General features: G+C 38.9%; 1 protein-coding gene across 6 annotated transcripts in view; it reads right to left on the reverse strand.

The window, feature by feature from the left end:
* Nucleotides 1-12,641, reverse strand: part of MNAT1 (MNAT1 component of CDK activating kinase) — a 200,723-nt gene that overhangs the window by 186,284 nt on the left and 1,798 nt on the right. The window contains exon 1 of one of the 6 annotated variants that reach the window (XM_081830427.1): nt 6,441-6,788. The exons of 2 other annotated variants lie outside the window; for them this stretch is intronic. Coding sequence is in view for 3 of the 4 variants with exons in the window: in XM_006730051.3 (XP_006730114.1) it covers nt 6,441-6,529 (89 nt within the window). In the remaining variant the exon portion in view is untranslated. Of the gene's footprint in view, nt 1-6,440; nt 6,792-12,641 lie in introns of those variants that run through there. 3 more of the 6 variants (XM_006730051.3, XM_081830428.1, XM_081830426.1) reach the window with 3 other exon arrangements.

Genomic DNA, 12,641 nt, shown 5'->3' on the forward strand with positions numbered 1-12,641 from the left:
GAAGATTAGAAATAGCATACGGGAGTCAGTGAACTTGAAGACAGATCAACAGAAAGTAACTAAAGAACAGAGAGAAAAAAGACTGAAGAAAAATAAATCATACCACCGGGACTTACAGAATATCAAAGAGTCCAATATACATGTAACTGGAGCTCCAAAATAAGAAGAAAGTGCAAATAGTTCAGAATCACTGAAATTTTCCAATAGGATGAAAAATACTGACTTACCAATCTAAGCGCAGCAAACCTCAACTAGGATGAATATAAACAAACAAAAACAAAAACACCTAGAACATACTCAAACTGTCAGAAACAAAAATTAAAGAGAAAAATCTTAAAAGCAGCCCCAAAAGGTTTTTATGTAAAGGGAACCAAAGACGTGAGTAACAGCTAGCTTCCCATGACAAACAACGGAGATCAGAAAACAGTACCTTTCAAGTGGTGAAATGCCAAACTGTAATTTCATATTCAGCAAAAATATCCTTCACACAGGAAAGTGAAATAAAAACACTTTCGGATAAACAAAATCTAGGAGAATCCTTCACCAACAGACCTACAAGAAATGCTAAGGAAAATTCTTCAGGCAAAAGAAAATCAAGACAACTGTAAAATCAGATCCAAAGGAAAGGAGGAGGACACCAAAGATAGTAAATAAGTAAGTGAATATAAAAGACTACATTTCACCACTTTACACCCACCAGGATGGCTATAATCCAAAAAAGTTAAATAACAGGTGCTGGCAAAAGATGTAGAGAAACTGAACCTTCATACACCGCTAGTGGGAATATAAAATGCTGCAGCCACTCTGGAAAACAGTCTTACAGTTCCTCAAATAGTAAAACTTAGTTATCATATGATCCAAAAGTTATACTCGTAAGTACACAACTGAGAGAAACAAAATCATCTGTCCATACAAAAATTTGCACATGAATGTTCATAACAGCATTATTCATAATAGCCAAAAAGTGAAAACAACCCACATGTCCATCAATTAATGAATGGATAAATAAAATGTGATATAGCCATACAATGGAATACTACTCAGAACAAAAAGAAATGAAGTCCTGATTTGCTACAATATGGATGAACCATAAAAATATTATTCTAAGTAAAAGCCAATCACAGAGGGCTCCTGGGTGGCTCAGTTGGTTAAGCGACTATCTTCGGCTCAGGTCCTGACCCCAGGGTTCTGGGATTGAGTCCCGCATAGAGCTCCCCGCTCAGCAGGAAGCCTGCTTCTCCCTCTGCCTCTGCCTGCCGCTCTGCCTACTTGTGCTCTCTCTCTCTGTCAAATAACAATAAAATCTTTACAAAATAAAATATTAAAAAAAAAAGCCAATCACAGAGGACCATATATTGAATGATCCCATTTATGTGAAATGCCCAAAATAGGCAATCTATAGAGACAGAAAGTAAGATTAGTGGTTGCCTCGGGCTAGGGGAGGGCAATGGGGGAAAGGGAGTGTTTGGAGGGTGCTGGCTAAGTGATGAGGAGTTTCTTTATGAAGTGGCAAAAATGTTCTAAAGTTGATTATGGTAAAGGAAGCACATCTCTGAGAATATACTTAAAGCCACAAACTCTACACTTAAAATGGATTAATTTTATGGTATGTGAAAAATTATATCTCAAAAAAATGTTTTTATAAAGACTATTTTTCAGTTGTCTACTTTTCCTTAAAGACAACTGACTGTTTAAAGCAAAAATAACAATACTGAATCATATATAGAAGTAAAAGATACATCATCAGCATAAAAGATGAGATGGGTGAGTAAACAGAACTATATTGTTCACATTTGCGAAGTTATTAAATGGGAAGTTAAAAATGAGGAGTGTCAGATGATGACTCTAAATAGACTTTGAGAAAGATACACACTGTTATACCTAGAGAAACAACTCAAAAAATATTAAAAATATTAAAATAACAACAAAGAACTATTGCTAATAGGCCAATACTTTAAAATATGCAATTAATCAAAATAAGGCAAGAAAGGAACAAGAACAAAAACCAAAAGGAACAAATAGAAAACAAGTAGACTTAAACCCAATGAGTTCAATAATTACATTAAATATAAAGGGACAAATACACCAATTAAAAGGCAGAAATTTTGGGGCCAGGTAAAAAAGCAAGATGTTAACTATCTCCTAATATAAATTGGTTGAAGGTAAAAGTATGGAAAAAGATATACCATCAAACAGTAAGCGTAAGAAAGCTGACATGACTATTTAATTCAGACAAAAACTTCAGGACAAAGAGTACTACAAGAGACAAAAAGACATTTTTCACGATGACAAAAGGTGATAGTCATCAGGAAGACAGAGCAATACTAAATATCTATGTACCTGATCAGAAAACTTCAAAATACATGAAACATAACAGAACTAAAAGGAGAAACTGACAGATCCACAATCTAGTTGGAGTAATTGATAAAATGAGTAGACAAATTAAATTTGTAAAATATAGAAGATCTGATGGGGTGGCTGGGTGACAGACACTGGGGAGGGTATGTGCTATGGTGAGCGCTGTGAATTGTGTAAGACTGTTGAATCACAGACCTGTACCTCTGAAACAAATAATATATTATATTATATTAAAAAAAAGAAGAAGAAGATAGCAGGAAGGGAAAAATGAAGGGGGGGAATTGGAGGGAGAGACAAACCACGAGAGACTATGGACTCTGAGAAACAAACTGAGGGTTCTAGAGGGGAGGGGGGTGGGGGGATGGGTTAGCCTGGTGATGGGTATTAAAGAGGGCACATACTGAATGGAGCACTGGGTGTTATATGCAAACAATGAATCATGGAACACTACATCAAAAACTAATGATGTAATGTATGGTGATTAACATAACATAATTTAAAAAATATACAGAAGATCTGAGTAACACTATCAACCAAGTTGACCAAATTGACATTCATAATACACTATACCCAGCAGTTGCAGAACATTCTTTTCAAATGTACATTGACTGCTCACCAACATAGACCATTTGCTGGACCATAAATAAGTTCTCAGAAAATTTCAAAAGACTGAAATTTAATAGAGTATCTTCTCTTACCACAACAGAAAATTAGAAATTAACAACAATATACTGAGAAAGTCCCCTTTTTCAAATTATTTTACCAGAATGAGTGCCTTTTCCTACTTTGCCTGCCCAAAGTAGACACTGTTTCCTAATTTGCATATAGGTACTATATAAGTCCAAAATATCAGTCAGAACAAATAAATGCCACTTATGAATCATTCTTTCCAACAATAAATAAATTGAACCTTAACCTGACAGAGCTTCTAAATATAACTAATAATTTAGAGAAAATACAAAGGAACATATTAAACAATACCACAGAGATGCAATCAGCAAAATTCATAGTAGAAACTCTCAGTAATTCATCAATAGGTGAGAGAGAAACAGGAACAGAGAAAGGGAAGAGACAGAGCGAGAAAGATCTTAAGTAAATATGGCAAAATACTGACTTTTATATATCAGGACATATTTGCTTTTTCTACTATTTTGTGTCTTATGCATGTTTAAAATGAAAAAAGTAGATTCAGTAAAATCAAATACATGTAAAGTTTCCAGAGACGAGTTTTGCCAAAAATGGCTGGAATTAAAATTATTAAAGACCTGTTTAAATGAGAATTAGATATAACTGACTCCATTTAATTCAGTATGCTTCCGGAATTCTATGAAAGATTTCTATGAAAGGCCTGTTTCTTAAAACAGGTGGTTCTGAAAAAGAAAAAAAAAATCACCCTTTTCTGTAATTAAGACAATTCAAGCTCATCCTTGAATTGAAAAACAAACATGGAATCCAAACTTCTTTCATGTACATGTAATCAATTCATTTGGGTGTTTGCTGGATTGAACTGATACAAAAGGGAATATGCTTCCTCAATTACTAGCAGGTAAGGGAGGAAAGTATTTTCATAATGTTTCACCTCTTCTCCCCTTTTTGCTCCTGCATTTTCTCCCATAAACAGTACACCCTCCTAATTAATCTTTCCATAATCCTGTACTTCTTATCTTTTATGAATCACTACTCCTACTCACTCTATCATTTATAGGGTCATTATAATTAAAACTATCATTTTAATATCTTATAGTCTCTTGAATTCATTTAAAGAAAATCATTATTGTGCAAGTCTTTCATAGTAGCCCAAATGACTCCTGTTTTAATTTCATTTCTGCTTAGCACACATACTATCCACAATAATGATAATAAGATAGCCAATATATATTAAACAAATACTATGTTTGACAGTAGAGACAGAAACTCTACAAAACACCTCCAAATATTTTACATATATTATTTGATCCTCAAACACTGTAATATAAGTAGTGCTGCTACCTCTATTGTACAAATAAGAAAAATGAGCACAAGAAGTTAGTAATTTGTCCAAAGCCAAACACTATAGGGACTGTGCAAAGAATTCAAAATCAGAAGTTTATTCTCTTAGCCAATACTCTATATTCTTTTATTCATTTTGTTCATATTTCAAATCAAAAAAACTATAAAATGCAGTCTGTATCTAACAAGTTAGCAAATAAACCAAAATAAATGAAACACAAGAATAACTGACAATTTTTTTTAAGATTTTATTTTTTTAAGTAATCTCTACATCCAATGTGAGGCTCAAACTCACAACCCCAAGATCAAGAGTCACATGCCCTACCAAGTGAGCCAGCCAGGCCCCCAATATCTTAGACAATTCTTAACTCGTATGAGAAAACAAAAAGGACTAAGGAAAACAACAAAAGCAATCTCTAATTAAAAATAAATTATTTCATAATTGCCTAATAAAAATGCCATTTATTTTGCTGAAATCACAATCTTCTCCAATTAGCTAATTTCCACTAGGCAGAAATGTCTGGCAGAAAATTACATTTAGTATCCTTCAAAAAAAGCAAATTCACTTTCCTTGAGCACCAACAAACCTGATACAGGAAAATGAAGAGAAATTGAACAAAATCTTTCTAAAAACCTAACAGTCTTTATACACTCTTTGTCTCACTTCCCTTTTCCATGCATTCTACTTGATTACTTTCACCTTCTTTCTAATCTTAAACCATTCAATCACAGTTCCACTGCATTTCCTTTGCTGGATAAAGCAAAGGAAAATAAAAATAAGAAAAAAGTACCAATTAAGCAAGTTAATAAACCTTATTATAATAACTACAACTGATCATGCAAGTTTTGCTTACCCAAAGACCTAGTCTATCACACTGTAGATTATCCATCATTTTTTATTTCTAAGAAACCTCAAAGAAGCTACAGGAATATATGCTCACCATAATATATCACCTTTAATCCCGAAGTGCTTTATGAAACCACCTTTACTGAACTATATGTGACCATAAAAATGTGGTGAGAAGGGGCGCCTGGGTGGCTCAGTCGGTTAAGCCTTTGTCTTAGGCTCAGGTCATGTCCCCGGAGTCTGGGAGTCTGGGAATCGGAGTCCGGAAAGCGAGCTCCACATCGGGCTCCTTGCTCAGCCGGGAGTCTGCTTCCCCCCCCCCCCACCCCCATGCCTCGGCTCCTCACTCCCCCCATCGTGCTGGCGCGCTTTCTCTCTTTCTCTCTCTCTCAAATAAATAAATAAAATCTTTTTTAAAAATGTGGCAAGAAATATGTTGACCAATTCCTGCACTTATTCTTCAAAATACACAAATTCAACCTCCCTCTTTCCTGTCCCTTTCCCAAAAATGAGCGTTCTAGAGTCAGACACGGGTGTTCCAATTCTAGTAGGGCCCACTTAATAAGGGACCTTGAGCAGTCTCAGCCTCCTTCTCTGTGAAACGGTAATAATACTAGTACTTACTTCATGGGGCTGTTGTGGGAACGAAGTGAGACAATTCATGATAAAGGCTTAGAACAGTGCCTGGCACGTAATGTGCCCTCGTTAAATGCCAGCCATCATTCTATCTCCAAAATTAACTGCCGAGACTTTCTCCCTTTCAGGGATGAGAAATCTAACCAAACTCCATCAAGACAAATTGCTTTACAGACGGGGTTTTCAAATTAGCCTACATAATAAACAGAACTATATACTCACAGTAATTTTGTTTTCATAGCAATTTGGCCCTTGTCAATAAAAACATTTCGCGCGAAATTAAACATTCCAATCCCCCACGCTTTTACCAGCGACATGTCTGGACCCCAGTTGTCACCAGAATGTGGAAATACATGGGCTATGAAGGGGGGAACCTGACAAACTGCTGGGTACTACCTCTGGGTACCAGCAGTCCAAAGCAGGCCAGCGCGGCTCAGGGGCCAGTGGCTCGAGTCCGTTTACAAAACAACGCTCCCTTTGCCCATTTTCCGCCCCGGTGTCGAAACTAACGACGCCCTTTTCTCCCCTGAGCCGAGGCCAAGCATCTCCCAGCTCCCGCCTCCCACCCGGCGCGTCTCACCCCCACGGAACCCACTGTCTCCCGACTCACAGAGTGTGTCCGCACACATTCACCATCAGCTTCAAGGAGGGGTTCCGGTATTTCGTGGTCTTACACCGGGGGCAGCCCTGATCGTCCATGGTGCCTTCTTTCCTATGGACTCTCCCCGACGCCTGCTTCAGCTACAGCCAGAGCACCCCCAAACCTCCACAGACCCGACGCCAAGCGGGCTCCTGCCAACAGGCACTCGGCGGAGACGGTCCCTTTGCGAATGAGCACCGGCCGGAGGCGAGACACTGCAGCACAAACGTTCCGGCAGCAAGTTTTCCAGTCCTGCGGCTGCGGCTCAGTCTTAGCTTCCATAGGCCGGTGCACTACCTTAGATTTCGGGTAGGGGTTATTAAAATGGTAAATTGCACACAAAACTCCATCTCCGTGCATCTAGCAGTATTTTTCAGGGAAAGGCTAAGAACATAGATTCCATCTTGTACTGTCTGGAAACATTACCATGATTTCAAAGATTTATGCCCTCGGTACATAATCAATAATTCAGACTGGCATTTTCTTTTTAACAATTTGATAGCCTGTGCTTTATACTCTCCTTTATACTTGCACAGTCATGCAAGCACAGAAAATACGATGCATTTGCCAATAAAAGTTTGGGAAAATGATCTAGAACAAAAGTCTCTACGCTGGCCCTAAATATTACAGATTCTCACTAAATGTCAGATACTTCTATAAATAATATCTGGCATCTGCAGAGAGCCACTTACTTCAAGACTGTCAAGCATACGTAACGGCGTCACCTGGTTCTTATACCCAACACCCCCAAGAATATACACTTTATTTCAGCAATTGTAAGATCTGAGAGCCTGAGTCTCTTCAGCAATTGTAAGCCACATCCACTGCATTTATCAAGATTGCAAAACAAAGTCTGTAAACAGTTCTATTGGATAAACTTCTCCCTCCGTAAGGGACACATGTTCAACGCCATAATAAGGATTTGTTGATATTTATTGAATAAGTAGAGTGAAGAATGAATGAATGAGCATCAAATACTAGTTTACTGTGAAAAAATTTTTAAGCCAAGCATTAGCTTATAATCTAACCCGAATTCCAACAGAAGTAGGAATGCAAAGTTTTTCAACTTAACCCATACAATGAATATCAGCTATATACACACATAGTAATTTTACCTTTTCATAGCACTTTTGCTCTTTTCAATAAAAACATAAAAAAGGAACATTCCAACTCCCACTTTTTTAAACAGTGAACTCAGTAGGAAACCCATGGTGTGGTAATACAGTTGAGGTTTCCATGGATTACAGAGGAGGAACCTGACAAACAGCTGGATACCACATCTGGGAACCAGCAGACCAAAGCAAGCTACAGCAGCACAGGGCTTATATTAGTATGTAGACATCAGGGATTCACCTGTTTTTTTTAAGCCAATACTACATTGAGAAGTCATTCATTAAGTTGGCATTATTGTTTATTACCACCAGGACACCTTTAATCATGTCCTTGAACAGGAGACCCCAACCACTTTGTGAATTGTTCTACCTTTAGCCCAAACCTTGACACCAAGGCAAAGAAAGCGCTGAAGACTGTGGGAAGAAACACTGCTACCAGCTTTATCGTTTTCCCAGGTTGTAAATTACTATCAGAGAAGGATGGTAGCAACAGCTGACTTGGAACTCTTACTGGACGAGCATTATTCATGCAACTAGAGACAGCAGAAAGTAGTGCTTTTGGATTTGGCCCCTCACTCCAAGAGAGCTGGATTCAAGTGCTGGCTTCATCACTTTCTAGTTGCAGGACCTCAGGCCTCAGTTTTCCCAACTATAAATCGAGGACAATATTTGTAAAGATGAAGTGAGTTATTTCATTTAAAGTGCTTAGCACAGAGTAAGAGCTCAGTAACTGTTAGCCACTATTAACAATACTGTAAGTATTATTGTCAGTAGGAGTATCTAAAATAGGCAATGTAATGGGGAGAACCTGGACTCCTCTTAAATCAGACAGACCCGGTTTTGAGCCAAATTTCTTATCCTCCCTTACCTCAGTTACTTTCCTCCACGTAATACACTTCACGGGGTTGCTGCAATTATTAAATTACGTGACATGTGGCCCTACTACAAAGCTTTGTACATAATAGAAACTCTGAAATGCATACCGTTATTACTCGTGGGGTTCACTAAGATAGAATGATCAGAAAGCTTTGAAGAGGAAAGCCCTCACAGCACCTGACTTCTGATTCAAACGGAACCTCAGCCTTTGTAAAAAAACCACCAAACTATCAGGTTTCCTACATTTCTTAAGACAGCAGCATCCCAACTGGCCCATTATTTCTCTTCCCAGATCTGCTCATCTTCTAGCATTCCCATGTCTGTAGATTCTATCTCCCTGGGGCAATGTTTCTCCAATGCAGACCCTCGTTTCCTAGCCCCCAGGCTATGGACCCAGACTGGGCTTTCCTCATCTTTAGGGGACATTTATTGTTTTGTTCCTTGTCTAAAGATAGCATCCTCCCCCTTCTTATGGAAAACAACTCCTCCCTCCCAGGCTTCTGTGGTTCTAAAGGGCTTGCCAAACACAATCCTGGCCCTCTGGCCTAGAGGTTGATATACAACCCTTACTGGACCAATCAGAGATCTTCCCTAGAATTTTTCAAATTGGCAGTAAAAGAAAAGCAGTAGAACCCCTTTAATGAAGCTAGGAAATGTGAGTTGAGAACTACTGGGAGCCCTGGTTCCAACTTTCTGGGGAAAGCCCTTTGAAAGACAAAAACTAACTTCACTAGAGAGAAGAGGCAAGTGACATGGGACAACAGGTCTTTTAAATTCCCACCAGTTGCATTCCAGTTTTTCACCTTGTTTGGTATCAGATTCCGATAAATTCACATTTTTGCTGAGTCCAGTTCAAGGGGGGTTTCTGGCTCCTAGGGAAATCCATATCACCACAAAAAGGCAAGAGTGCTGCTACACCCGGGAGATGATTAGAACCTGGCACTCAGTCTCTGCCAGGATCTTCTCCCTCCACTGTCACTCATGAGACTCCCTAGGTCACCTTCCCTCCTACCTACTGCTCATCCGCATTCTCCACAGGCAGATAGCTTGGTTACTGAGAACTCCCAAGCATTACATCCAAGGCTCCTTCTACCAGTCTTAAATTTTTTCTTCATTAAAATTTGAAAAACCCCCGACAAGGATTCTGAATGTTTTGGTTTGGGGAAAGTGTCCATCCCTGTACCAATCAACTGTGGCTATGATATTACACACAGACTACTGTGGACACAGACCACTACCACGCCCCACACCACAGCAAGCTGAGCATTCCATCAAAGACCTTCGTAATCTGTCCCCAAGATGCCTACTCCCATCCCCTCTACTGTATTTCCTAATGGATGCGTTTTATCTCTCCCACCAGATTTTAAGCTCCTCAGGGTCAGAGACCCCAAAATATTCATCTTGCTATCATCCGGTACCTAGTGTAATACCTTGTACTTAATCAGGACTCAATAAATATTTGGCAAATGAATGATCCTTCAGAAATGTTGACTGCATATCATCAACCGTTGGTCACTAAATAACAGTAGAACACCCCCTCTACCTGGGAGATTACTTTACAACCTAACTTCTTAACAGTACCAGTACATGAGCTTCTGAAATGGAAAGAACCCACCAACATACAGTAATATAGGCCTTCCCTCTACTTCCCTATCAAGGCAGCCAAAGTCAGCCTTGAAAAAGGACATCTCTACTCTTGGTGGTCAACACCATTAAATACATTCAAGCAAAGAGTAAAAATGTGTGCCGAGCCAGATTTTCTCCAATACACTAAAATGGCAAAAGATTTCCATATCCGCTCATCACTATCTTCAGGCAGGAAGGAAAAGATCCAGAAACTAGCAGGTTGTTTTTCACCCTCACACAATCCCAGTCTCAACTCTGTTTTCCCAAATCACAACACCACTTTAGACTACATATCAGGACAGCAGACTCAAGTGTTTACAGCATGGCAGACGTAGGAAGTAGAAGTATTCAACAATTTTACAAATCATTCGTAAACCAGTGCTCTGAGATTAACTCCACGGACCCTCAAGTCTGGTGTTCCATTCCAAAGAAGCTGACCCAGTTTAAGTGGAGGACTTTCGGTCCCACTTTGAATTGCTGCCAGAATGAGCCTGAGGCTCAGCCTGCTAAAGGAATCCAGAGCTAGGTGTTGCATTTCACTTCTGGTTCTACAGGAATCTCCTCCTGGAGCTATATACAACACCACTGTAGCTACAGGGGGCAAATTCATAAAAGGCCACTGCTGCTTCTATATGATTTGTTGAACTTGGTGCTCTGGAGACAAAAGACATGCTCAGAAGACATGCAGAAACCCAATACATGGTCTTCCAAATAAACGCACTATATTTAATTGATAATAAGCCTGAAGAAGAGTCCTATGACCTGAACTTGATTGCCCTATAATATAACCAAATGAGTTTTCATTAGATATATGCAACTGAAAAGTTTCCTACTTTGCACTCTCAGGAGGAAGATAACAAACATTTAACAAAGATTAATTACCTGCCAGGTCCTTTTTGGCACACCTTATCTCATTTAATCCTCACAACCATCCTTTCCACCTTTTATGGTCAAGTGGCTAATAAATGGCAGAGCTAGGATTAAAACTACGTCTAGCTAGCTGATCCCCAAGTCCACATTTTTTCCACTAAACCATACTACCTCCTATCTACTTTGCTCTGATAAATACGTTTTAAAAATTCAATGAATGAAATGCAATGTCATATTCTGGAATGGATTATGAAATAGAAGACAGACATTAATGGAAAAACTGGTGAATCCAAATAAAGTCAACAGTTTAGTTAATAATATTGCAGCAATGTTAACTTGTTTGGACAAATGTATCATTGTAATGTAAAATGTCAACATTAGGGAAAACTAGGTAAACAGTAGGTGGGAACTCTCTTTACTCTTCCTGTGACTTTTCTGTAAGTCAAAATTATTCTAAAATAAAGAGTATATTTTTTTAGAATTCAAGGAAGTTATGAATCTCAGATATTGTCCTAAAGCTGGATACCTAGCTGCATATTTCCAATGGGGTGTAGGCCTGTGGTCTTTTCTATGACTATGAATTTTAAATCTGCCAGAGATTTCAGTGCTGGCTTCATTAGGCCAGTACAAAAGCAAGTCCAAAATCAAATGACATCTTGGTTGGCCAGCAATGAAATGAGCCTGTCCACCAAAAAGAAAATCTCACCAAGTTGATCATGACAGCAGGTAATCTAAACAGCTGCTTTATAATATGCTGCAATAGGGAGTTACGGGTAACTGGGAAGCAGAAACAACACAAAGCCACCTTGAAGGATGACGTTAGGATGATGTCATTAAAGTGTTGGATTTTGAGAAAGAATACCAGCAGGTGGACCTAACTGACCCACAGAAATCAGAGAAGCAGACATGGGTTCATCCTTTTTGGAGTTAAGACCTCATGCAAACCATGAAAGAGACATGACTGCAAACAGCAGCGGACTCCACCCCCAGGCATTTCACCTCAAACCAGAGGGCAGTCTTCCATCTGTCTATGCTGCTGAAAGGGCTGCTGATCCCACATTGATCTCATGGAAGACACCTGCACTTGGAAATGGTGTTTCTACCAAGAATATCACCTCCAAAGAACTAGTCATACACTTACATAAAAAATGTCCATACAGAACACTTGAATTTTCATACTTTATTATAATCTAAAGCTTAGATCTCTTCCACCCTATTCACTGAGATAAACACATTGATTAAAGAGTCTGTATGCTTAGTTGCACCCTGTTCAACTTTATTGTGTTGCCAGACCTCCAGGTGAGTGAAGGTTAAATGCCTTTTAGAGGTTTCTTGTTTTTGTCTTTTCAGTGGGCTCTTTTGTAGGTTTATTATTTTAAGATATTCAAGTATTTTCCCCTTTTTGATTTACCATAAATGTTTTCCCCTCGGAACATTCCCTAGTGACATTCTATTCTGAACCCTTTTGAGTACAAAATCCTTGATGAAGACATCTTGGAAAGGGAGGTAAAGGGGAATAGGAAAATAGAGAAGCTTCTGAATCATCTTCGAAATTTTGGAATCTGGATGCTTGACGGTGGTCTCTTTGTTAAGAGTTTAGCATCCGGACCTTAAGGCCACACAATTAATATTCCCGCTGGCATCCTAAGGACTCTCTTTGAAAGAGCCTGTTGTCCAGTTTTCAGGC

This window comes from Leptonychotes weddellii, chromosome 9 (assembly GCF_054177405.1).
Source record: "Leptonychotes weddellii isolate Sample4059 chromosome 9, ASM5417740v2, whole genome shotgun sequence".
Taxonomy (NCBI): domain Eukaryota; kingdom Metazoa; phylum Chordata; class Mammalia; order Carnivora; family Phocidae; genus Leptonychotes; species Leptonychotes weddellii.